The sequence below is a fragment of the Pyrus communis genome, chromosome 16 (assembly GCF_041283825.1).
Source record: "Pyrus communis isolate YQ-2024b chromosome 16, ASM4128382v1, whole genome shotgun sequence".
Classification (NCBI taxonomy): Eukaryota; Viridiplantae; Streptophyta; class Magnoliopsida; order Rosales; family Rosaceae; genus Pyrus; species Pyrus communis.
The window spans coordinates 425,283-447,779 of record NC_142580.1 but is presented as its reverse complement, the minus strand read 5'-3'; the positions used below and the strand labels follow the sequence as shown (position 1 = coordinate 447,779).

General features: G+C 39.0%; 3 protein-coding genes and 1 long non-coding RNA gene across 4 annotated transcripts; 2 read left to right on the top strand and 2 right to left on the bottom strand.

The window, feature by feature from the left end:
* Positions 1-155: 155 nt before the first annotated feature.
* Positions 156-4,468, top strand: LOC137731610 (uncharacterized). The gene is made up of 12 exons (XM_068470767.2): positions 156-969; positions 1,268-1,384; positions 1,490-1,682; positions 1,855-2,021; positions 2,132-2,306; positions 2,507-2,568; positions 2,792-2,873; positions 2,994-3,051; positions 3,266-3,390; positions 3,582-3,659; positions 3,755-3,825; positions 4,103-4,468. Exons 1-12 carry the CDS (start codon positions 476-478, stop codon positions 4,170-4,172), a joined length of 1,692 nt encoding a protein of 563 aa, XP_068326868.1. The 5' UTR covers positions 156-475; the 3' UTR covers positions 4,173-4,468.
* Positions 4,469-8,723: 4,255 nt separating this feature from the next.
* On the top strand, positions 8,724-10,288 carry LOC148689788 (uncharacterized). The gene is made up of 2 exons (XM_088688131.1): positions 8,724-9,817; positions 10,138-10,288. The coding sequence occupies exons 1-2, from the start codon at positions 8,728-8,730 to the stop codon at positions 10,164-10,166; spliced, it is 1,119 nt and encodes a 372-aa protein (XP_088544257.1). The 5' UTR covers positions 8,724-8,727; the 3' UTR covers positions 10,167-10,288.
* Positions 10,289-14,576: 4,288 nt separating this feature from the next.
* Positions 14,577-17,909, bottom strand: LOC137732448 (BTB/POZ domain-containing protein At3g19850). The gene is made up of 3 exons (XM_068471756.2): positions 17,476-17,909; positions 16,255-17,379; positions 14,577-15,157 (listed from the first exon to the last, which is right to left on the bottom strand). The coding sequence occupies exons 1-3, from the start codon at positions 17,566-17,568 to the stop codon at positions 14,729-14,731; spliced, it is 1,647 nt and encodes a 548-aa protein (XP_068327857.1). The 5' UTR covers positions 17,569-17,909; the 3' UTR covers positions 14,577-14,728.
* A 2,659-nt stretch (positions 17,910-20,568) lies between these two features.
* Positions 20,569-22,253, bottom strand: LOC148689787 (uncharacterized). The gene is made up of 3 exons (XR_015957954.1): positions 22,122-22,253; positions 21,599-21,663; positions 20,569-20,795 (listed from the first exon to the last, which is right to left on the bottom strand). It is a non-coding gene; the product is annotated as an uncharacterized LOC148689787 (long non-coding RNA).
* Positions 22,254-22,497: the final 244 nt, after the last annotated feature.

Below are 22,497 nucleotides of genomic sequence, written 5' to 3'. Positions count from 1 at the left end.
CCTGTATTTTCATGCAAGTCGTCTTAGGTTTTTAACGCTGATGAATCACATGAAGACTAAAATAGCAGTGTAAATTTTTCAGCCCTTAAAATAATGATTATCTATCTCGACACCGGTTGTCCCTATTTCAAAAAATAAATAAACCATGGTAAGTTGCTTAACTTTTAACACGAACAATGCCTTTAAAGCATCAATGACAAGAGAAAGAGCTTCCTCCTTCCTGGCAGATTCTTCTCACAGTCCTTGCAGTGGTATTCTCCAGCAAAAACCCTAAAACTCCCTTTTTCTTCCATGATGTTCTTTTGTTGATTAAAAATAAAAATTAAATAAAAATCAGTCACACTTCAGATTTTTTTTAACTTTTCTAGAAAGTGAAAAATGATTTTCAGAAATTAACCAAAAAGTTTAGAAAATAAGGAAATTTGAAGCCACTTCATTGAGAGCAAGCAAACATCAAGCTGCTTCAGAATGATTGATGGTTGTGATCATGATGCAGCAGCAGACTTCTGCAGCACCCCCGTCGCACTCAATCACTACTCCCCCTTCCTCCACCACCACCCCCACTGCCATTAGATCACCCACGGCAACCCCTACACACTGCCAGCAGCACCCCTCGCCTCTCCACCGCCATGCTCTTCCTGTCCCACCGCCACCTCTCGACCACGTGCTGCCGATTGCGGCCGCCCACCCGTCCGGCGAGCCTGCGCCGACAATTCAGTGCCAGCTCGCGAGGGTCCGGCTCTCAGATATTGCCCCGTACCACGGGGCACCCGGTGGGTCGTATGTGAGGGCGGTGGAGGCGCTCTCGGGGTCTTTAACGAGGCACAATGCGGCTGTCATCGAATTGGGGAGCGAAGACGCGGCGCTCCTGCGGTGCGGCTTGGAAGCCTCGAGGTTGTATTTTAGGAGTAGAGCTCAGCTCGGTGTTGGGAAAGGAAGCCGTGGAGTTCACATGTACAGAGCTGGCAGGTATTTTGCGTAATTTTGAATTCGTTGTTAGAAATTAGAATTAGGGCGTGTTGCAGTGTTGGTGATTACTGCAGGTTCCAATGTGTGTTTTTTCGGCCAAAGCATTCGCCTTTTTCGAGTTTCACATTGTGATTGCTAATTACGTTGCATTCAGCTATGAGCTTAAATTGTGATTCTTTGTTTGTTTGCTAATTTTTCTGTCCGTTTCTTGTTGAATTGAGCTTTACAATAACTGTCTTGGCATCGTTGTCCTCGGAGAATTGAGATTTGGGAGTCTAAAGAGCTTCACTTGTTGCAGGGCTTTGGAAGATTGGGACTCATCCCCACCGTGCATGGCGGATATTTTTAGGTGCATGGGCAAGGCGGCCCATGTGGCTTTGTGTGCAGTAGCTAGGCATCTTCGTTTGCGAAGCGAGTAAGGATGGTGATGTTGGCTCTTTAATCTTTTGTTATACTTTTCTTTTAGATTTCGTGCTAACCATTTGTTTATATCTGCTCATGTAACACCTGTGCTTTGCAGTGTTTTCAACCATTTGCTTGACGATACTCCATTGCCTGCTAATGAGGTGTCGTCGTCAGTTCTGGTTGCAACATACTCAAATGCTTCCCTGCAAAATGGAAAAGGTGCTATTGGGGGAGGGAAGCCAGGAATGAATGCTGAAGTTGAGAAGGGATTATTAACATTGGTTTCCTCAGATGGTCCTGGTATACAGGTGCCCTTCTTTTACTTGGTTATCTGGTATTAGAAGATTGGTTAGTTATTTGCATATATGAGCTTTGCATCTTATTGTCATTTGTATCAATTGTCTTCTAAACCCTTCTGAAAGAAGATCATTCGCTTTGTGATTGCTCAAAATTACTTGTGAAAACTATTTTTTTGTTCAGGTATGTGACCCCAACGGTCGTTGGTACCTAGCAGATGGTGGGTCATCTCCTGGGGATCTTTTACTACTTACAGGTAAGGCACTCAGCCATGCTACTGCTGGCCTCCGCCCAACTGCACCGTATAAAGCTGCCCCCGATTACTCTTCAGGCATTAGTAGTGGTGGGAGGTACAAATTATCTGGTTGCCTTCTCATGCTGTGCTTTATTTATCCACCATTTCAATCATATTAATCAGAAATTCATATGGAATTAACCTAATTGCATTTCATGTTTATAGGACATCGCTTGCATTTAGGCTCATGCCACAAGGTAACGCTATATTAGATTGTTCTCCAGTTGCAGCAGCTGGTCATGTTATTCCCCACAGCTATGTCCCAATATCTGTAAGCCAGTTTATGGATGATCTTTCTGCTGAGGAAGATGTATTGGGCAGTCGTTCTGACAACGCTTATGTAAGTTTTATCTTCAAGTAGTTGATGCACAGCAAGCCCATAGAGATCCAAAGAGAATATAATGACATATAAAAAGCAAATAATGATGGAGTCTTTCAAGAAAACTGTTGACAGGATTAATCAAAAAGGCAATCGTTAATCTTTAAACCCATGCATGGCCCAGGCTGATAGCTTTTGTATTATGGAATTTGAATTTTCAGGTAGCTCGAAACAATTTAAACAAGGAACCATCTTTAAGAAGCGTTCTCTCAGATCCCTTATCGTAAGTTGTTATTTGTCTCTGAACTTAATTCCTTACCTTCATAGCAAATACCCTGCCTTTTAAATTGAGTCTCACTGTTTTCATATTTCTGAAGGAAGTCCCTTCTTTGGAAATTCGTACACTTGTTCATTAAGTTTACATGTTTTTGTTATAATGTTCAGTTCGATTATGTGATAAAGTTTTGTCTTTTTCACCTTTTTCTGCATGATCTGTAAATGTTTAGTGGGTCATTCCTCGAAGATGCGATGTTAGTCTCTTGTGGGCATTCATTTGGTGGTCTCACGTTGAGAAGAGTCATTGAAACAGTAAGTAGGCTATCCTCTTAGAAGGAATATTAGAAATGCTGCTATAATTGCTCTGTAGTCGCTCACGGATTTGGACTGGAAGGGACTGGAATCATAACGTTATTTTTTTTTTCATCACAGACAAGATGCACCCTCTGTGGTGCAGATATTGAGACGGGGTCTTTGGTTCCTAATCATGGTACATTCCATTTTTCTTTTTAGTGCTTCCTAAATAAGTTCTTATGCCATTTTATTTCATGCTCTTTCTGAAAAATTAAAAGCATACAAATTCATACATTAAATTTTTCAGTTGTGGATCATCTAGCTACACCTACATTCCCATTTACTTTTATGAGCAATACATTCCTTATGGTTTTGATTTGTATGTTGACATAAAACCATTTCCTCAACAGCGCTTAGAGCTGCAGCTGCAGCAGTCAAGCATGAGGATGATCGAAGGCTATTTCATAATGCGACTGTCCGAAAGCGTCGGAAAGAATTAGTTGACCAAATGGATTCATCAAGAAGACCAAACAAGGTGTGTAATAAAAATACTCGATATTCTGTTACCTAGTCCATTTACGCTATTGAAGTCATGCAAGCCATCATCAAAACATCACTAACTTAATATATTGTTAACGGGGACTTCATGGGAAAGGTTTAACAGATTATGTGTACCAACACCCATGTTTCAAGCATTTGTTTTGAATAATATTTTGTGATATGCAGGAAAATGGAGATGTTGGTGCAGATGGGATTCGTGGGGTGCAGTACCCATTTTCTGTGAATGAAAAAGTGGTAATTAAGGTGGGTTTGTTGCATTCCTTATCAAAATTGCCTGTTGGCCATCATGGTCCTTCTGGTTCAAGTAGGACTTGTAAAGTGACTACTCAATTATGCAGGGGAACAGGAGGACTCCAGAAAAATTTGTTGGCAAGGAAGCGGTCATCACATCCCAGTGTCTCAATGGCTGGTGAGTTGGCATTACTAACCTGTGCGCTTTTGTCACGTAATGTGCTTACTTTTTCACGTTGCTTTATTACCCACAAGTCTACAATTTATAACTATCCATATCTGGTGTGAGCACGCTTGTTTGATTTGGGGTGTGTGTGTGTGCGCGCGCGTTAATTTTAAGTCAAGGAGAGCTGCTCCTTGAACGTGTCTGTAGGATCGCTGCCTTTTCTAGTGATTATTGGAACAATAAAGATGGGTGTGATCATATGAGCAAGCTTGTCCTCGAATTCTTGCAGGTACTTGCTCAAGATTGTTGGAACTGGAGAGAATGTTCGGTTGCAATACCGTTCACTGAGGAAGATGTAGAACACACCTGCAATTGAGAGCGTTGTTGCTCGCAACCCATCCGGAGCAGCATCTCATGAATTCGTTAGATTCGTTGTAACAGTAAACCTCTGAAAGTGCATAACTAGAAGTTGCTCGCCTGTCCACGTCTTGCAGAAGAAAATTTAGTACGGCTTTGTTGTAACTTGTAACTGGCTGTGTTGGAATATTGTTTATGTAACCAAAAGAGAAGTAGTGTGTATTAGAATCCGAGAGTTTCTGTTGAGCGCTTGTAACTGAAAATTTACGGATTATTATAACTTTTTCTTCTTCCAAAATGCAGTATCATCAGTATCGTTTTATCCTTTCAGGTTTGTTAGCTTTTGACGTGCTTAGTTTATTTAGAAAATTGATAAAAAGTCCCTCGTAAAACTTTTTTTTATTCAAAAGCTTTAAACAATTTTTTTTATCGGACACATGTTTTTTTATATTAAGGACAATTTTTAATTCAAAATCTTCAGAAAGTGCGACTCCCTTTTGTTTTTTTGTCCTTATAATATACAAAATGTTCTTAATATGAATAGTAAATTGTTTAAGTATTATTTCGATAAAAAAATAAGTTTTGTGAGACTTTTTACTGCCTCTCCCTAACACAATTAAACGGAAAGGGATCATCTCTGGATTTTTTTTTCACTTAATTCTCCTCATCAAACAATTTAGGTCTTTGAAATTTGATCAAACGGCTAAAAACACATGCCCATTTTAAAAGTTATAATAACTTTAGCCGTTTAATTAAATTTCAAGAGTCCGAATTGTTTGATGAGAATGATTATATGAAAGATGTGGAGAGGATCCCTTTCCCAATAAAACCCATCACCCTAGGTCCCTCACACATGGGTTATCCCTTATCCAGCGGTGGGTTTGGTAGCAAATAAAGAGAACTAATGACACGCACATTTACAATATGCGGAATTTGCAGTTGCACAGTTGGCGTGGGAGACTTGCTTTTCCACTTCTCTCATGATCTTTCTCATCCCTCTCACAAGTCACAGAGTTGAGCCTTAAAGAAAGTTGGGCAAACCTCTTCTCCCTCCCAAATTTCATGAGAGATTTGAACCCTAAACTTCATTATGAAATATTTTTTTTTTACCAACAGGACAGAGGATTTGAACTTAATATATCTTTCAATATTTGGAAGATACTACTATATCAATAACTAGTTGATTCACTATGAATAATTGGCAATACGCTCGTTGTATAATGTATAAGTTAATGATAGAAAAAGACTAATCTAAAGTTATAAACTATTCCAGATTTGATAGAAAGAAAGCTAAATGCAAACATGTCGTCATTTATTATGTTGTTACCTAATTCCATACACATACACCATCATAAACCCTAATTTGGTACACCCTCCTTTGTTTCATAAAACTAAAACAGAGACTTCAACAGAAGAAAAAAAACCCCAAGACATTCTTAATGAGAAATTGCTTGTGTATTTGACAATCAGATTAGGTGAATCGTGGACTATTTTCGAACTAAAAAGGCACTGGACTTTTGGAAGTCAGTTTTATTTACAATTAAAATGGCTTAAATTGTAATTGACATTTGTATTAAGAGGTCAGGACACTCAGATTATGGGACAACAACAATTACAATTTGCAAGGCAAACGACATGTCGCTCGCTCAATCCTTTTGCAATTTGTGGTTTTGCTTTCTAGCTTGCTTTAAGCTTTCATGGCTATTTCCCCACTCCGCTTACTCTAACGTTCTCCGTCATATGGTTCCTATTACGCAAAACACCATCAAACATCTCGTTCACTCCGTTACTCAACCTATCCAACTTCCAACCCATCCGACAACGACGACCCCGTTGCCCTCTCCAGTGTTTTAGGACAACGTTTAACCGCTGCTGTTGAGAGATTTTTTAAGTATGACCGGAACACAAGGCGGTACATCACGTGTCATTATACAAATAGTGAGATGTGTGTGTTAAAAAATTAATAACTTAAAAAATAAAATTTCTCACCACTTACACAAAAACACATGGCGTACAACTCATGATTTAGTCACAAATTTTTTTTTTGTTGTAATTTCTGATGATAAAAAGGTAAGTGGATTCTAATAAGCGGTTCTGACAAGAATACCCCTGCCTGCGTTCTTAATTACGATATTGCCCCGATACTTCTTGGTTGCTGGTGGAGAAATAGAAACGAAGCGCCTTTCAGTTGGACCAAAAGTTATGCAAGCGATAAAGGTTTATTTTGGGAAGAACGGGTAAAGTGGGGGAGCGACGAGGAGATATCAATACGTCTTTGCCGTTAATCATTTATTGTGCTTGTTTTTGTTAGATACTGTTTATATTCAATTTTTAATAGAAAAAATTCAAAATAGTTTCTGACTGCATAATAACTGATAAACGAATATGAAAGAATCCGTATATTTTGGAGGTGAACTCAATTGACACGTTATTTTGGTACACTTTCACTTGCTCATCCGTCATCTCTTCCATTTAACCCTTCAAATTTCCAACCTTTGGACTCCAAAATCCAAATACTAATACTCTGGATAGCTACTACTAACTAGTGATTTTTCGCTACATAGTGTTATGGTATTATTATTCAACCCAAATTGAACGTGCATTTAACATTTCACACGGTGGTTTTGTATTTATACGGTAGAAGTCGGACATAGTGTTCGATGATATACTAAATATTAATTAACTTTATTGGCATGGAAACTGCATAAAGCGATACATTTCTTTGACCAACTATCCTAAACACATCTACACCCCCTTCCAATAACCCTACATTTTTCATTTGTCCATCCCAAAATGACATACATTGTGACTTGCAAAATTGTTTAGGCATAAATATTGCAGTCAAATCTTAAAGTTAGAGCCAGTAAATAAATTTAAAGTGATGATAATATTACAAAGGGTAATTTTAGGGAGATCAAATTTTTTAAACTAAATTACAAATCAAATGATGTATCACCAATAAAAAAAAAACACTTTTAGTCGACACTTGATTAATAATTCAATCATCTACAACCAAATCATTTAGTTTGCAAATTTAATTTAAAAAATTTAGTCTCTTTAACATTACTCTATAAGAAAACAAAATTCTGAGTTTTGCACCTTCCACGCAAGGCAAGGGAAATGAAGTATTAAATGCGTAACGCCTAATTATATATTTATTTTTTAACAAATAAGAGCGTTATTTATTAAATTATTAATTATCAAGAAATTAGGCTTAACCATTCATTCTTCTCTAATCTACTCTAAGGTGCGCTTTGCCAATCTGATACTCTGACAAAGCAAAAAACCTGTCCTGTCATGCTCCCAGCTAACCTTTAAATTATTTTTAATAATTAAATTTACATGCATGCTAATATAATATTTCATCATAGAAGAGTCATTATAATCCCATGGGGACATGATTAGTAATTTACTAATTAACTAATAATCCATGATTAAAGGAAAAGGAAAAGAAAAAAGTTTGAGCTTAAATTGGGGCTGAAGACAGGGACCATTTTCATGTTTCACTTTACAGAAGATATATAGGTTTCGTCCGTTTGTATTGGAAGATCGAAACGGTTAAGTAAGATGATGTCGCACGCAGAGCTAAAATGTTCATGTGATAAGATCGATTGACTAATTAAAGCCACTTCACTTCGAAGCTTTTGAATTCATGGTTCAAACTATTTCATATCCACAAGTTGTATGAATAATGTATGCTTTTTGTTTTCCTCGTGGAAAATTAGATGACTTCAAATCACAAACGTTAATTGATCATAATTAAATATCGACGACATATTAATAAAAATGATCATGTGGCAAATAAGATTTGAAATATGATCATTTTGACCAATGTCAGATCTATGAATAGAGGATGTTGGACGAGTATCTACATGAATTAAATTATCAGCTGGTTTTCTAAGCACGTTGAAAATTCGTCCTGGAGTTTCTTCGTCGAGTGAAATAAAATTATCTATTTTTGAAACAAAAATTTAAGTGGTAGAGCTTTGAGCCCCTTATCGTCATGGAGGAAACAATAGGGCCACTTAGATTAGTTGGAGTGGGTAAAACAATACTCTTTAGGAAACCGATCAAAAACATTGCCAACGTTCATGGGGTGTATTCGAAACTGAATTAATAGACATATGAAGTGAAAATCTAATGTATGGTTATGTAAAATATTGACAGTATGGACAATATGGAATAATGGACAGTATGGAATACTGTCAGTATGGCAGGGAATATTGCAGTCAGTATGGAAGGGCACGTGAAAAAGGAATGTTGTATTATTCCTTGACAGCTAGTCAGTATGGTTTGCTGCTTATTTTTCTCTAGTTGCTGCATCATGGACAGCAAGCACAACACACTGCATTGCATTTGTTTATTGCATGCGTATGTGTGCATGCGTGTATGTAAAATATGTATAAAACACTGCTGCCGTTGCAGCAGTTTAATTAGAAAAGAACAACAAGTTGAAACCAAAATCGCCAGATGGTATCAGAGCAGGAACCATAGGGTCCTGCCTCTGTTGTTTATTCTTCTAGCCTGTTCTTCTTCCTCTGTTCATCATTTGTTGTGATGGCAGAAGATATCCCATCTAGTTCTGAGGCTACAAGTTCCTCAACCCTAACACCAGCCAACATGATACACGGGGAGAGCAACCCACGACTGTGCACCGTGTTGTTGAATGAGTTCAACTACTTGCCATGGTCACGAGCTATATCTCTTGCTCTAGGAGGAAGATCGAAACTAGGGTACGTAAATGGAACCATCAAGCCTCCAGATTCTTCCTCAGCTAACTTTGATGCATGGCACTCAAATGACCAGCTTGTTATGTCCTGGATACTTAACTCGATGGAGCCCAAGTTGTCCGAGATCTTCAGCTACTCAGATTCTTCACACATCTTATGGGAATCGATCAAAGAAATGTACGGCAGTCAACACAATGCTGCCCGTGTGTTTGAACTGAAGAAAAGCCTCGCTGGACTTAAGCAAGGTAATCAAACTTTCATTCAGCATCTTGGAAGCATGAAATCTATGTGGAATGAACTTGATCTATACCGTCCACACACCACTGAATCCGCTGCACTCTTGAAAAGGGCTGATGAAGATAAAGTGTTCCAACTATTGGCAAGCTTGGGAGTTGAGTATGAAGACTTGCGTAGCCACTTACTAATGACTCCTGAGCTACCATCGTTCGTCAACGTGTGTCATGCAGTCCAAAGAGAGGAAACTCGAAGGAAAGTAATGCATGTTGAGCCTCGGTCTAGCCCAGAAGCTAGGGCTTTCACCAGTAACCACAACTTCACTAGTGAAAGGTTTTTTAATGGAAAGAAAGCTGACTGGAAATGCACATACTGCAACACCAAGGGGCACGTAAGGGAAAAATGCTGGATTTTACACCCTGAGTTAAAACCTAAGTTTAACAAGGAAGGAAAAATGATCAGGGATGGGAAAGGGTTTACGCCTAAAGCCTTCCAATCTAAAGAGATGTCAAACTTCACCTCAAGCCCTTTCTCCCTGATCAATGAGTTTGCCGCCTTTCTCCAAAAGAAGAGTGATATCGCTGAGGGTAACAATGTCACCACGGAAAATTCCACAGAAATGCTTGGAAAATTTGCTGGTTTTTTGGCAAATTCAAACACCACTACATCCGGCAATATCCCAGGTATCATTTGTGCACTTTCCACGGCTCTCAATCTCACACACGATTTTTGGATTGTAGACTCAGGTGCCACTGACCATATAACCAACAACCAAGCTTGTCTCCATGAGTTTCAAAAATTACCTAATCCTACTCATGTGTCTGTAGCAAATGGGAAAGGGGAACCAGTCCTAGGAAAAGGAAAAATTAAATTGATGGGGAGTGATGTAGAGTCTACGGCACTATATGTACCCTCATTTCCATTTCAGCTTCTGTCCATAGGAAACATCACACATACTTTGAACTGTCTTGCTATTTTTTCTCCTCACACAGTTGTGTTTCAGGATCGAGTCACTCAGAAGAAGATTGGTGAGGGTTTTTTCTTAAATGGTCTGTACTACATCTCAAAGGAGTTCAATCAAATTAAGGAACCCATTGCCACCCTAAGCCATGTCCAGAAGCATCAACTTTGGCACCAACGTCTCGCTCATCCCTCCGAACCAGTAATGTCTAAATTATTTCCAAATTATTGTACCAACACACATGAGTGTGAGATCTGTCAAATGTCAAAAGCCACTAGGCTACCTTTTGTACCCTCTAAATCTAGAACCAGTAAACTCTTTGAAGTTGTACACTCAGATATTTGGGGACCTACCCGTGTTGAGTCATTTGATGGGTACAAGTATTTTGTTACATTCATAGATGACTACTCTAGGGTTACCTGGTTATATCTCTTAAAGTCTAAAAGTGAATTTTTTACAGCTTTTCAAGACTTTCATAAGCTAATAACCAACCAATTCTCCTCAAAAATATATACCTTACGGTCAGATAATGGCACCGAGTATACCTCCAATAATCTGTCAAACTACTTGAGCAGTCATGGTATCTTGCATCAAACTAGTTGTGTGGGTACACCACAACAAAATGGTGTTGCCGAACGCAAAAATAGGGATTTATTGGAGAAAACTAGGTCTCTTATGTTTCAGATGCAAGTTCCCAAGAGATTCTGGTCCCAAGCACTCCTCACTGCAGCCTATATCATTAACAGACTTCCCACTCGTGTCCTGAATTCCAAATCACCTTTTGAAGTTATGAAGGGAAGAACTGCTGATTTAACTCATTTCAGGATTTTTGGATGCACTTGTTATGTTCACGTTCAAGCAAATCATCGTGATAAACTCGAACCTCGAGCTATCAAGTGTGTGTTTATGGGGTACTCGAGTTCTCAAAAGGGATACAAATGTTATAACCCACACACTGGGAAACTGGTTGTTTCTAGGGATGTACGGTTTGATGAACTAGTTCCTTTCTTCAACAATCACTCCCCGAATAGTTCTCAGGGGGAGAGTCTAATGGATATTTTTCCACTACCAACTCTTGCTGAAATCCATACAGACACCCCCCCATACCACCCTATAAGTGATTCCCCAGTTGATGAGATGGTCAGTGAAGATATACCTCGTGCCCCAGCACCAGTTGTTGCCACACAACCAATTGTAGCAGCACCAAAAAGGAACCCAACTCGCGATCGCAATCCTCCTCTACGGCTGCAAGAGTACATCACTTACAGTGCAAGGCATCCCATTTCTGAAGCTCTTACTTATCACAAACTGTCAGCATCTCATGCATCCTTCCTAAGTCAGGTGACAAATAATGTTGAGCCTAAAAACTTTCAAGAAGCAGTATGTATGCCTGTGTGGAGAGAAGCCATGCATAATGAGCTCAAAGCACTGAACGAAAATCAAACCTGGAGTGTGGTAGACCTTCCCAAAGGGAAGAAAGCCGTAGGGAGTAGATGGATTTACAAGACCAAATTCAATTCCAATGGTACCATTGAAAGACACAAGGCACGATTGGTTGCACGGGGGTTCACTCAAACCTACGGTATTGATTACAAGGAGACTTTTGCTCCCGTCGCCAAAATGAACACAGTAAGGGTGTTGTTATCAGTAGCAGTCAACCACGACTGGCCCTTGTTTCAAATGGATGTTAAAAACGCATTTCTTCACGGTGAGCTTCAAGAAGAGGTGTACATGAAGCTACCTCCAGGACACCCTCAAGAACAAGAACCTACCAAAGTCTGCAAGCTTCATAAAGCTATATATGGACTTAAACAGTCTCCTCGAGCTTGGTACGCCAAACTGAGCTCCGTTCTTGAAGTGGCAGGGTTCAAAAGGAGTCATGCTGACTCCTCTCTCTTTGTTCGAAGTGGTGTCCAAGGGAAGCTCATAGTTCTTATATATGTTGACGACCTTATCATCACGGGGGACAACATGGATGAACTCGAGGCTCTTAAACGGTCGCTTCACCAACAGTTTGCCATTAAAGACTTGGGAACCTTGAAATATTTTCTGGGAATTGAGATGGCTACCTCTTCCAAGGGTCTATTCTTGAATCAAAGGAGGTATGTTCTTGACCTTCTTAAAGAAGCACATATGGTCAACTGCAAACCTGCTCGCACCCCACTTGCTAGCAAACTTCAATTGGATGCTCCAGGTAAACCCCTATCAAATCCTAATGTGTATCAACGCATGGTTGGGAAACTCATTTACCTCACTATCACAAGGCCTGATATTGCTTACTCCGTTAGCCTTATCAGTCAGTTTATGCATTCTCCTACATTGGTTCATTGGGAAATTGTCAAGAGAATCCTCCGATATCTCAAGGGCTCGATCGGCAGAGGCATACTCATGCAGAAAAATGAGTCTAACAACATTCTGGCCTATACCGATGCTGACTGGGCTGGTAATTCCCTTGATCGAAAATCCACCACAGGTTTTTGTACCTTTGTAGGTGGAAACCTTGTCACCTGGAAAAGTAAAAAACAAACAGTGGTTGCACGGTCCAGTGCGGAAGCTGAATATCGGGCCATGGCAGCAACAGCTTCTGAACTCATCTGGTTGAAGAGTCTCCTTCTTGATCTTGGCTTCACCAGCAAGGAACCCATGTCCTTATTCTGTGACAACCAGGCTGCAATGCATATTGCATCCAATCCTGTCTTCCATGAACGGACTAAACACATTGAAGTTGACTGCCACTTCATCCGCACTCAAGTTCAATCCAAAGTCATCGAAACTGTGTACACTAGAAGTCATGATCAACTTGCGGACCTTTTCACGAAAGCTCTCGATTTTACACAGTTTCAACGGTTATTGTTCAAGCTTGGATCAATCAACCCCCTTGATCCAGCTTGAGGGGGAGTATTGACAGTATGGACAATATGGAATAATGGACAGTATGGAATACTGTCAGTATGGCAGGGAATATTGCAGTCAGTATGGAAGGGCACGTGAAAAAGGAATGTTGTATTATTCCTTGACAGCTAGTCAGTATGGTTTGCTGCTTATTTTTCTCTAGTTGTTGCATCATGGACAGCAAGCACAACACACTGCATTGCATTTGTTTATTGCATGCGTATGTGTGCATGCGTGTATGTAAAATATGTATAAAACACTGCTGCCGTTGCAGCAGTTTAATTAGAAAAGAACAACAAGTTGAAACCAAAATCGCCAAACAATACTCTTTAGGAAACCGATCAAAAACATTGCCAACGTTCATGGGGTGTATTCGAAACTGAATTAATAGACATATGAAGTGAAAATCTAATGTATGGTTATGTAAAATAACATTAAAAGTGACGCATTTGTCAACTTTTCTATTATTACTCTCAAACAACCAAACTCAGCCTTACGTTTAATTGACAAAGTACGCTTAATCTCTGAAATTGAAAGCATACATTTTGATCAGTTTGCTTTAATTCAATAATAAATTCACGATTGTGAATGGATGTATGTCGATAGTTAGATTACTGTGCAATCACGGGATTATCCAATTTACTGGCATTATTAGTAGGTCACATGTATGATACAGGGCTACAATACTGCTTTAAGCCAATGGTTTCAATCAATTGATCTACGTACCACCTGACAACGCTAGCCACAACTTGCTATTTCAAATTTCTTGGTTGGTCTTTTTCCTCAGCTAGGCAATCATGTATACGAAAACACAAATTAAAAACTTTATCTTTGCTTATGCATTTAACCACTACATAATGACCTAGTGGTCGGAGATGAATTCTAAGTTCATTTTTGCAGCGCACGTTTGGATTTTGATTCTTGTCGCGTTGAATCACACGATAGTAGTTAAAGAAAAGCTAAAATGTCTTTATTAGTTTTCTCAGCTCTTAAAAGAATGAACTATCGTAGCACCAACTGATTCTTTTTTTCTAAAAAATAATTCTTTGCCTGTGCATTTAATTGCAATTATTTTATGTCATCCTTTGTTGGATTAAATTAGGAGGCCATAGGGAAAATTCTAGCGATGAGCATCCAGATTACGTGGCCATAAGGCTATACATTGTACACACGCAAGTAGCTCTCTTTTATTTTATCCTACTCAATTATATCTGATGTTCTCAGAGTACCAACAGAATCTTCTTCGAATTATTTCGGTGAGAATCTTAGACATTCGTGAATTGTGTCCGTTTATCGTACATTATACGATCATTTTTTGTCAAGTACTATTTATATTTATTTTTAAATATAAATATTTAAAATAATTTCTAATTGGACGATTTATGATGAACATACATGATTTACGAATCATCGAGATCCTCACAAAAAGGATTATGCTAGAATCCGGACTCCTTAAAATATGCAAACGACCAGACAAAATATCTTTTCGACACTATTAGGTAAACTACCTCGTTCCATGGTGCACCTTTGCCCCAAAAGCCAATAGAAAAACTGATCCTGTTAACCTTCCTATTCTATTGCACCAGATATGAAATAACCTTATTTTTATCAGGTGATGATATAATTACAAGCAATAACCCCAATTACATTTTGATCTCCATATGAAAAATAAAAGGAGAATACACCAAAAGTAATTACACTTGTACGATTTTACCCTCAGTAATATTTGAAACATGAAAATTCAACAAAGTCTAGGCAGAGCTCTGCTGTGAGTTGGAGTGGCAGTCAAGACATTGTGTTTTACCATCCTTGACATTTGCCCCTTCATTTGCCTGCACAGTTTCTCCAACTCCACCACCCTCCATTGCATCCTCTGCAAGTCTAACGACATCGAATCCTCTTCCGCCGAGCTCTCTTCTCCCGCACCCCCGTCCTTGTACAAAACAATATCGGAACAGAAATGCTGACTCTGATTTACAACTAGTTTTCGCGGTGTAGGTGGTGGTGGTGGTGTTATTTTGGAGTTTTGAGAAATAAGCGCTTGAATAGCAACCCTTGGTGGGATTTTAGGATTCTTGGCAAGCTCTTTACATGTTTCTAAGCTCAGCTTCTCATAATTCAAGCATCTGCATAATCTCGACCGCTCTTCGAACGAAAGATTTGGATGAGCCTGCCACACATTCGATTCAGAATCTACGATTAACAACCAATCAATTCCACTAAAAAAAAATTAAAATGTGAAAGATCAAAAGATTTTCTGATGTCATGAAAATGAAGGCGTTTTAGTTATAATGATCCATAAGATTGACATAACTTCTTACTTTGTCACCTTAGATTTAAAATCAATAGAAATAGTCATTGAGATTGTACATCGCCAATCATTTTGATCATTCTATAAAAAAATCTCCGCTGTATTGAAAAAACCACCAATTCAAAAATACCCTTAATTTAATGGAGATTTTTCACAGAAATATCAAAATGATTAATGGTGTATAATTTTAGAGACCACTGCTATTAATTTTAAACTTCATGGATTAAAATGAAGAATTATAACAATGTTAAAGACTAATTTAACTAAAAAGCGAAAATAAATAAAGTCCAAAAGCAAAGCACATCAATGAGTCGGTATGTGGATGCCAAAAACATGTGGGCCATAAATCATGTGAATACTTAATATCAATGCCTAATGGAAACAAATTAAACAATCCTCCTTTCCCATCAACAGATTAAGATATTCCCTCTTTCCAAGTAAATTGAATCGCTCCCTGTCATCCCATATTGTAAGACGAGCCACTTCTATCTGACCCCTTCAATCTTTTTAGCATGCCCTTCTTTCCCCCCCTCTAGCCATGGAGATAAGAAGCTTTCTATGTTCTTTAATTTCTTTTGCCACCGACATTGCGACGCAGACTAATAATATAAATATATATATATATATAAATAATAAGTGACGTGGTATAATTGTCACGGAACGTCAACAAACATTAACGCAATACAAGCGGATTGATTTTGTGTTTATAAGGCTTGGCATAGCCCCTCTGCTTGTATATTTTTCGTTTACTATCATTGCCTATCAATAAATTTGGTAAAGGATGGACAGACGAGGGGTTTATGGGTGTAATGGTCCTCTCAAACTCTCTCATTTGAAAGATAATAAGTGTCTCGCACACGATTATTGACGAAAAGCTAATCTCGCTAATCACTCTTTATTTGGAAAAAAAAAAATAAATAAATAAAAGAATTAAGGTAATGGCAATGGAGTGTTACCTCAAGATAGATATCAATGGCTCTGTAGACCCAATCAAAGCAGTCCCTGGCAGAATCTGGCAAGCTCTCTGCAACTCCCAGAAACTTAGAAATCTTGAGATTCTGATCAGGTGATATTTCACCCAAGTACTTATCAACCAACCTCCCAGCTTTCTTCAACCTCTGCACTGAAACTCCCTCACCATTAACAAACACTTTTAACATCCTAATCACGAGATTAACATCATAAACTCCCCTGTCGTGGCCCGACACCAGCAAATCATCCAGCGTGGCTTCATCGATCATCCCACCAATCAATCTCTCCAACCCGACTTTGTACTCTTTGCTAATTCCAAATCCAGACACAATCCTCAGAACCCAGAACAGAGCTCTGCACGAAAAGACCTTTTTGCCCACCAAGATCACGCCGTGAACCGCCGTGTCGGCGAGCCCTCCGAGCTCGCATTTCGAGTTCCCGGGTTTTTTCTGGGCAGAGATTTTCAGGTAGTGGAGGAGGAATCTGGTGAGGATCAAGCTGTTGTTTTCGGGTCCGTAAGCACCTAAAATCTGGAGGAGTTTCTCAATGATATTTGGTGGCAGAAGGGCCACGTCATCGAACCACCACGCTCTGCTGGACGAGCTCGGCCTGATGGATTCCGGGGTGGAAGAGAGTCTGAACCCAGATGCAGTTTCCGGAGAAGACGAAGACGAAGGCGACGTGTCAATGAGGTTGCTCACGTCAGAATTCTGAGCGATCTTTGCAAGCAGTGCAGTAATGAGTTTGTCTAAAAGACCGGACGAGTCTGCGTGGTCGAAGAACGAGAGGCAGCTCTTGAGGCAGACTAGTACGTCTTTGAACGACCACTCGAAAAGTCCCTCAAGAAAATGACTTGTTTTCTGCAACAAATTGCGGGGCGAAAGCTTTTCGGTCATGCCAAGGAAGATTGCAGAGCAGTGGAGTAGGCACACGTTTGAAACCGTGAGTGTGATTCTGCCGTTGTCGTAACAGAATCGAGAAACTAACTCGAACCCGTCAGGGCCTCCCGGAAAGTCATCGATTTTGATCCCGGAATTCTTGATCTGGGTTCTTCTCCTTTCTTCCTTGATCATCTTCTTCAACCTTGATGAATATTTTGATAAAATCTCCTGCCAAAAAGTGTGCCGTAAACTTTTAGACATAGAAATAATGGATCGTTTCCATTCATATTCTGGAGCGGTATAGAATTTTCGTTATTTGATTACCTCATTGACAAAGAATGTTTGCTGACCAATGTAGATTTGTAAATCAGAGAGGTGAGGCATGGCCGCTGCAGCTGCTGCTGCTGCTATTTGCATAAACACGGACCGTCAGAAAATGGTTAGAAGGCAAGGAAAGGGATTTGCATGTGGTGGCACAAGACAAGGGGCAAAAGGCAAGTGTGTGTTGGTACACAGCTTTGCCGTGCAGTCACTCGTATTAATAAATAAAGGAGAAAGCTTGGCTGCAGCTCATGCTGCAAGCGAAGTGTTCAAATTGTAATTAAAAAATCAATTACTTGAATACGTATTTATCCGTGATTCGCTATCAGAAGTTGCTTCTAATTTTTCTAACAGCCAAACTCCGTTGATAAATAAAAGGGTACAAGTTTTGACCATTTAGTAACATCATCACTGATCAACATTGTTTTATGTGCTTTAATTTAATCCGTGAACCTTTTCCCCATACAAAGATACAAACAGAACCAATGTGCCTGATATTAATCCGTGAATCTTTCCCCATACAAAGATAAAATTTTGGGTCGGATTGACTGATCATCACGACATCTGTATTACTTTTTACAAAAGTACGAGTCTTGTTGTATTTTAATCTCACTGAACTCCATGCTGATTTTAATGGTGCAAGAGTTGTCTTATTATTGCCTTTCTAAAAACTGAACCTTCTCTCCAGTTTTGTGGCCATGTAAGAGTTTAAGAGTAATATTATTAATATCATGCTTTTATACTGCATTTTCATACTATTTTATGTGACATTTGATATAGGCATCCATATCATTTGAATTAATTATATTTTTAAATTTAGTTTATTAATTAATAATTAAGAAAAACTAATTAATTAAATGATGATTGGAAAATTTTATGTTGTTTCTTCCTTTTGTGTGGACAATCATTTGTTTGGTTCTACCTTTTGCAAAATTTTATGTTGTTTGAAGAATTTTGCGGACCACTTCCGATGATCTGTGGAATTGGTTACGTGGAATTGATGTCCCAGCAATGACATGTCAATTGAAAATCAAAATGTGTCGGGTATTGTGTCGTTATTTAAAAACTTTGAGACACAAAAGATATTCGGATTTAAATAAAAAGAAAATTAATGAAAAATATTTGAAAATTTTGAGTTTTAACGATTATAATAAAATAAAGGGTAAAATAAAAAGTACCAATATTGACTTTTTAGTGTAAAAATATGATTTTTCGTTAAAACGAACAGTACCAGATGTTTTTTTGTTAAGGTTCCCTTAAATAAATGTAATGTTCTTGCCTAACCAAATAATAATCCAATAATAATCAAATTAAAAGGCTACTTCTGATGAGAAACGAAATAAAACAAAAGGAAATCCACATACAACAAGAAAGAGATAAAAAGATAACGTGGGGATATTTTTGTCATTTTGTATATGACAAATTCTTATTCTGCAAGTCAAGAAAGGTTGCTCTCAATTAATTGTTAAATTCATATTCCTTTGTCATATATTACGCGGGTTCCCTTTACTTTCAGGATTTTTTCTGCCAATCAAACACTTACATACATGTGAACAGGGGGCCCACCAGAAGGACAAATCTAACTGCTTCTTAGAGCAACTCTAGCGTTGGAGCTCTCCCCCCAAGCAATGCACTATTCAATCCACCTAATGAACAGTAACTGCCCTTAATGAACAGTAAATAGCCCTGGCAATAGAATTTGCATCTCCACCGTTACACTTCAATAACCCTAGCAATAGGTAATAAAATATTAGTATTTTTTTATTTATAAAATAATACAAAATAATTTTAATTGTAATATCGGATAAGATTTTTAATCGTTTTCGTTGAGCCACGTGTCATTATCCGAAGTATTATTAAATAATACAAAATAATTTTATTTGTAATTTCGGATAAGATTTTTAATCGTTGTCGTTACGCCACTTGTCATAAAATCCGAAAAGACAATTATTGGGGATGGATTTCCGATAAATTTTTTAATCGTACTCGTTATGTCACGTGTCATTATCTAAAAATACAATTATTGGTGATGGATTTCTGATAAGATTATTAACCAATCACGTCGCGCCACGTGTCATAATCTGTTCACAATCTTTGAAGATAGATTTCCATCAGATTTTTAACGAATATGAAATTGTTGTGTAAGGTAGATGATAATGAGAAGGTATTTATAGAAAAGTAAAAATAATTTTTTTTACAATTTTTTTCAGATTTTTCAGATTTTTTTTTGAATTTTTTTAAAATTTTTAATCAATTAATTAATCTCTGCCGTTGGATATTAAAAATTTTGAATTCCAACACTCCAGATTGTGTCATGTGTCACAACGGTAACTTTTCTTAATTTTAAAACTATTTTTTCTTTTATTTTTTTATTTATAAAGCATTTTAATATCCACCGTTGATCTCAGATCGAACGGTGGATATTAAATAAGATTTTTTTAACCGTTGAGATCGAACGGTCCAAATTAAATAACCGTTGAGATCTAACGGAAAGTGGGAAGCCCCGTGGCTTCCCAACGGTAACTGAAAAAGGTTTTTTTTTTTTTTTTTTTTTTTTTTTTTTTTTTTTTCTGATTTTGTGTCAGCGACGCGCCCCCACGCGCGAGTGGGGTGCACACGCTTGACACAAAAAAAATTTAATATTGCCTGACGCCAGGCTGACGTCACATGGCCCTCAGGCTCTCGGGCTGGCAATTCCCCACGGGCCCAGAGCTCGGGCCTCCACCTTCGGTCGGGCTAGCCCACACTGGAGCCCTCCCACCGGCCCTCGGGCCCTTGTTCTGCCCACTGGCCCCCGAGCTATAGCCCACGCTGGGCTTGCTCTTATAGAGACGGGAGACCTTCTACTTTCATCTCCTCCTCCTCTCAGGCTTGTTTTTACAAAAAAAAAATATATATATATATATATATATATAAAATATTAACGTAGCTGAATCGTAATCGTTTAAGTAGAAAGGGAAAAAAGAGAAGAGAGATTACCAAGGGAGAGAATTCTCCTCCTAAAAGGAGAGGGAAGGTGACACACCCCGACCGAGATCAGGGAGTGTTGGCCGTCACACGGAGGTGACGTAACCATGTGCACGGTGCGGAAGCTAATAAAATAGTAATACAAATAGTACGAATAAATAAAAACTAGCGACATAAAGTAATAAAACAAGTGCTAGCGTAAGTGAGACACAAGTTCAGAGCATAAGCCTACAGCAGTCCAAAATAAAATGATTCAACAACAGTACACCCAAAGGTGACCCTACTCTGGTGATCGTCTGTCAAAAATGCCGAGAAAGCCCTCTGGGAAACCACCGAACCTGCTAGACAACTAGAACCTGGAGGGGCGCAAAACAAAAGCGTGAGTGGGCAAAAACAAAGCTTTTCGAAAACCATTTAGTAAAATACATTCTAACCCCTCGCCGTAAAACCTGTATACTTCCCAGAAAATAACATATGTACGTATGTATATAGATATGCCAATCATGCTCAAGAATATGCCATGTCGAAACCTCATAATGAAATGTAAGTGCTCAGGTATAATTCATATCAATAACATATAGTCTGGCAGCCGGAGTCACCTAACGTGACCTGTACGGCTGCATATAGAGCTCAAATCTCAATATCAGTACTAAACCTGCCCACGAGTCGGAACCACCTAAAGTGGTCTGTACGACAGGCCTGGGTGTAAAACATATAAACGCTCTAGTGCTACGATCACGTAAAGGCTGTGCGAATAATCGCGGGTCACCTACGAGTCGGAACCACCTAATATGGTCTGTACGACAGGACTGTGCACCTAACTTGGATCCAAGCTGAGCGTGTGGTGCGGGAGGTGAACATCACGTGAAGGACTGTGCCCTACTTTGGGCGGGAGCACTAACACCGGGGGTGCAGGTTATGAGCTCTCTAAGCATCTCAAACCACTACTGAATATAAACATGAATAACACTTACCTGGCACTTACCTGTACGTCCGCAACACTCAATATGCATATGTATATATATGCAACTAATAATGCGACTAATGGTGCATAAACAACGATAATATAATGCATGGCATATGGCAAATAACAATTCAAATCTATTTCTGGGAAAATATAAGTATATAAGTATATACGGAAAACCAAAAGCCCACTCACTGGTATGTGGAAGGGTCGTAGCCCCTGCCTCGAGTGACCACGCTTGTCCTCGGGATACGTATCACCTATATGCGAAACAACTACAAAAACGTTAATTTTAAAGCACATAACCAACTTCTCGTAATAACTTCTCATACATTGCTCAAATTGGGCAAATGAATATACCAACGTGTTCTACACGACCTCAGGAACACACCCAAATTTTTAGAAAAATTTTTCACCGCCACAAGCGCCCCCACGCGCAGGCACGTGCCTGGCACGCTGACGGCGTCAACTGACGCCGTAGGGAATATTCCGTTAGTTCTAATGGATTCCGTTAACGGCGTCAGGAATATTCCGTTAGACTTGACGGAATATTCCGTCTCCTTCTCCGGCGACGGCGCCGGAAAACTGGAAAATTTTCAAACTTCGATATCTCGTTCGTTTTTCACCCAAATTTGACAAACTTGGTACCAAATTGAAGCTTAGGACTAGAGGAACACAATTATACTACTTTCAAGGGTTAAAAACCACAAAATCTCACCTGTCCACACAATCCAACTCCGGCCAACTTCGAATACAGTGATCCCGACGTCCAATTCCTTCAAACAAACTACTCCGAGCCTCCTTGGGACCTCACCAAGCTACCTACGAGCTTCAAATTTCCTAAAACGTGAGAAATCACGTTTGCATGAATAGTACCCCAAATCGGACTTCGTGGAATCGATGTGAAAACATTGATATTCTTACCTGAAAATAGTACGGTTGGGCTCCTACAAGCTTCACGAGTTCGAATATGGGTTTAGTTTCTTCGATCTGTGGAGGTTTAGTGTGCTTGTGTGTGTGTCCGTACGTTTTCGAAGGAAGAGGAAAGGAATGGGGCTCGGGACAGGTGCAGAGAAACAGGGAGAAAGGTGGTG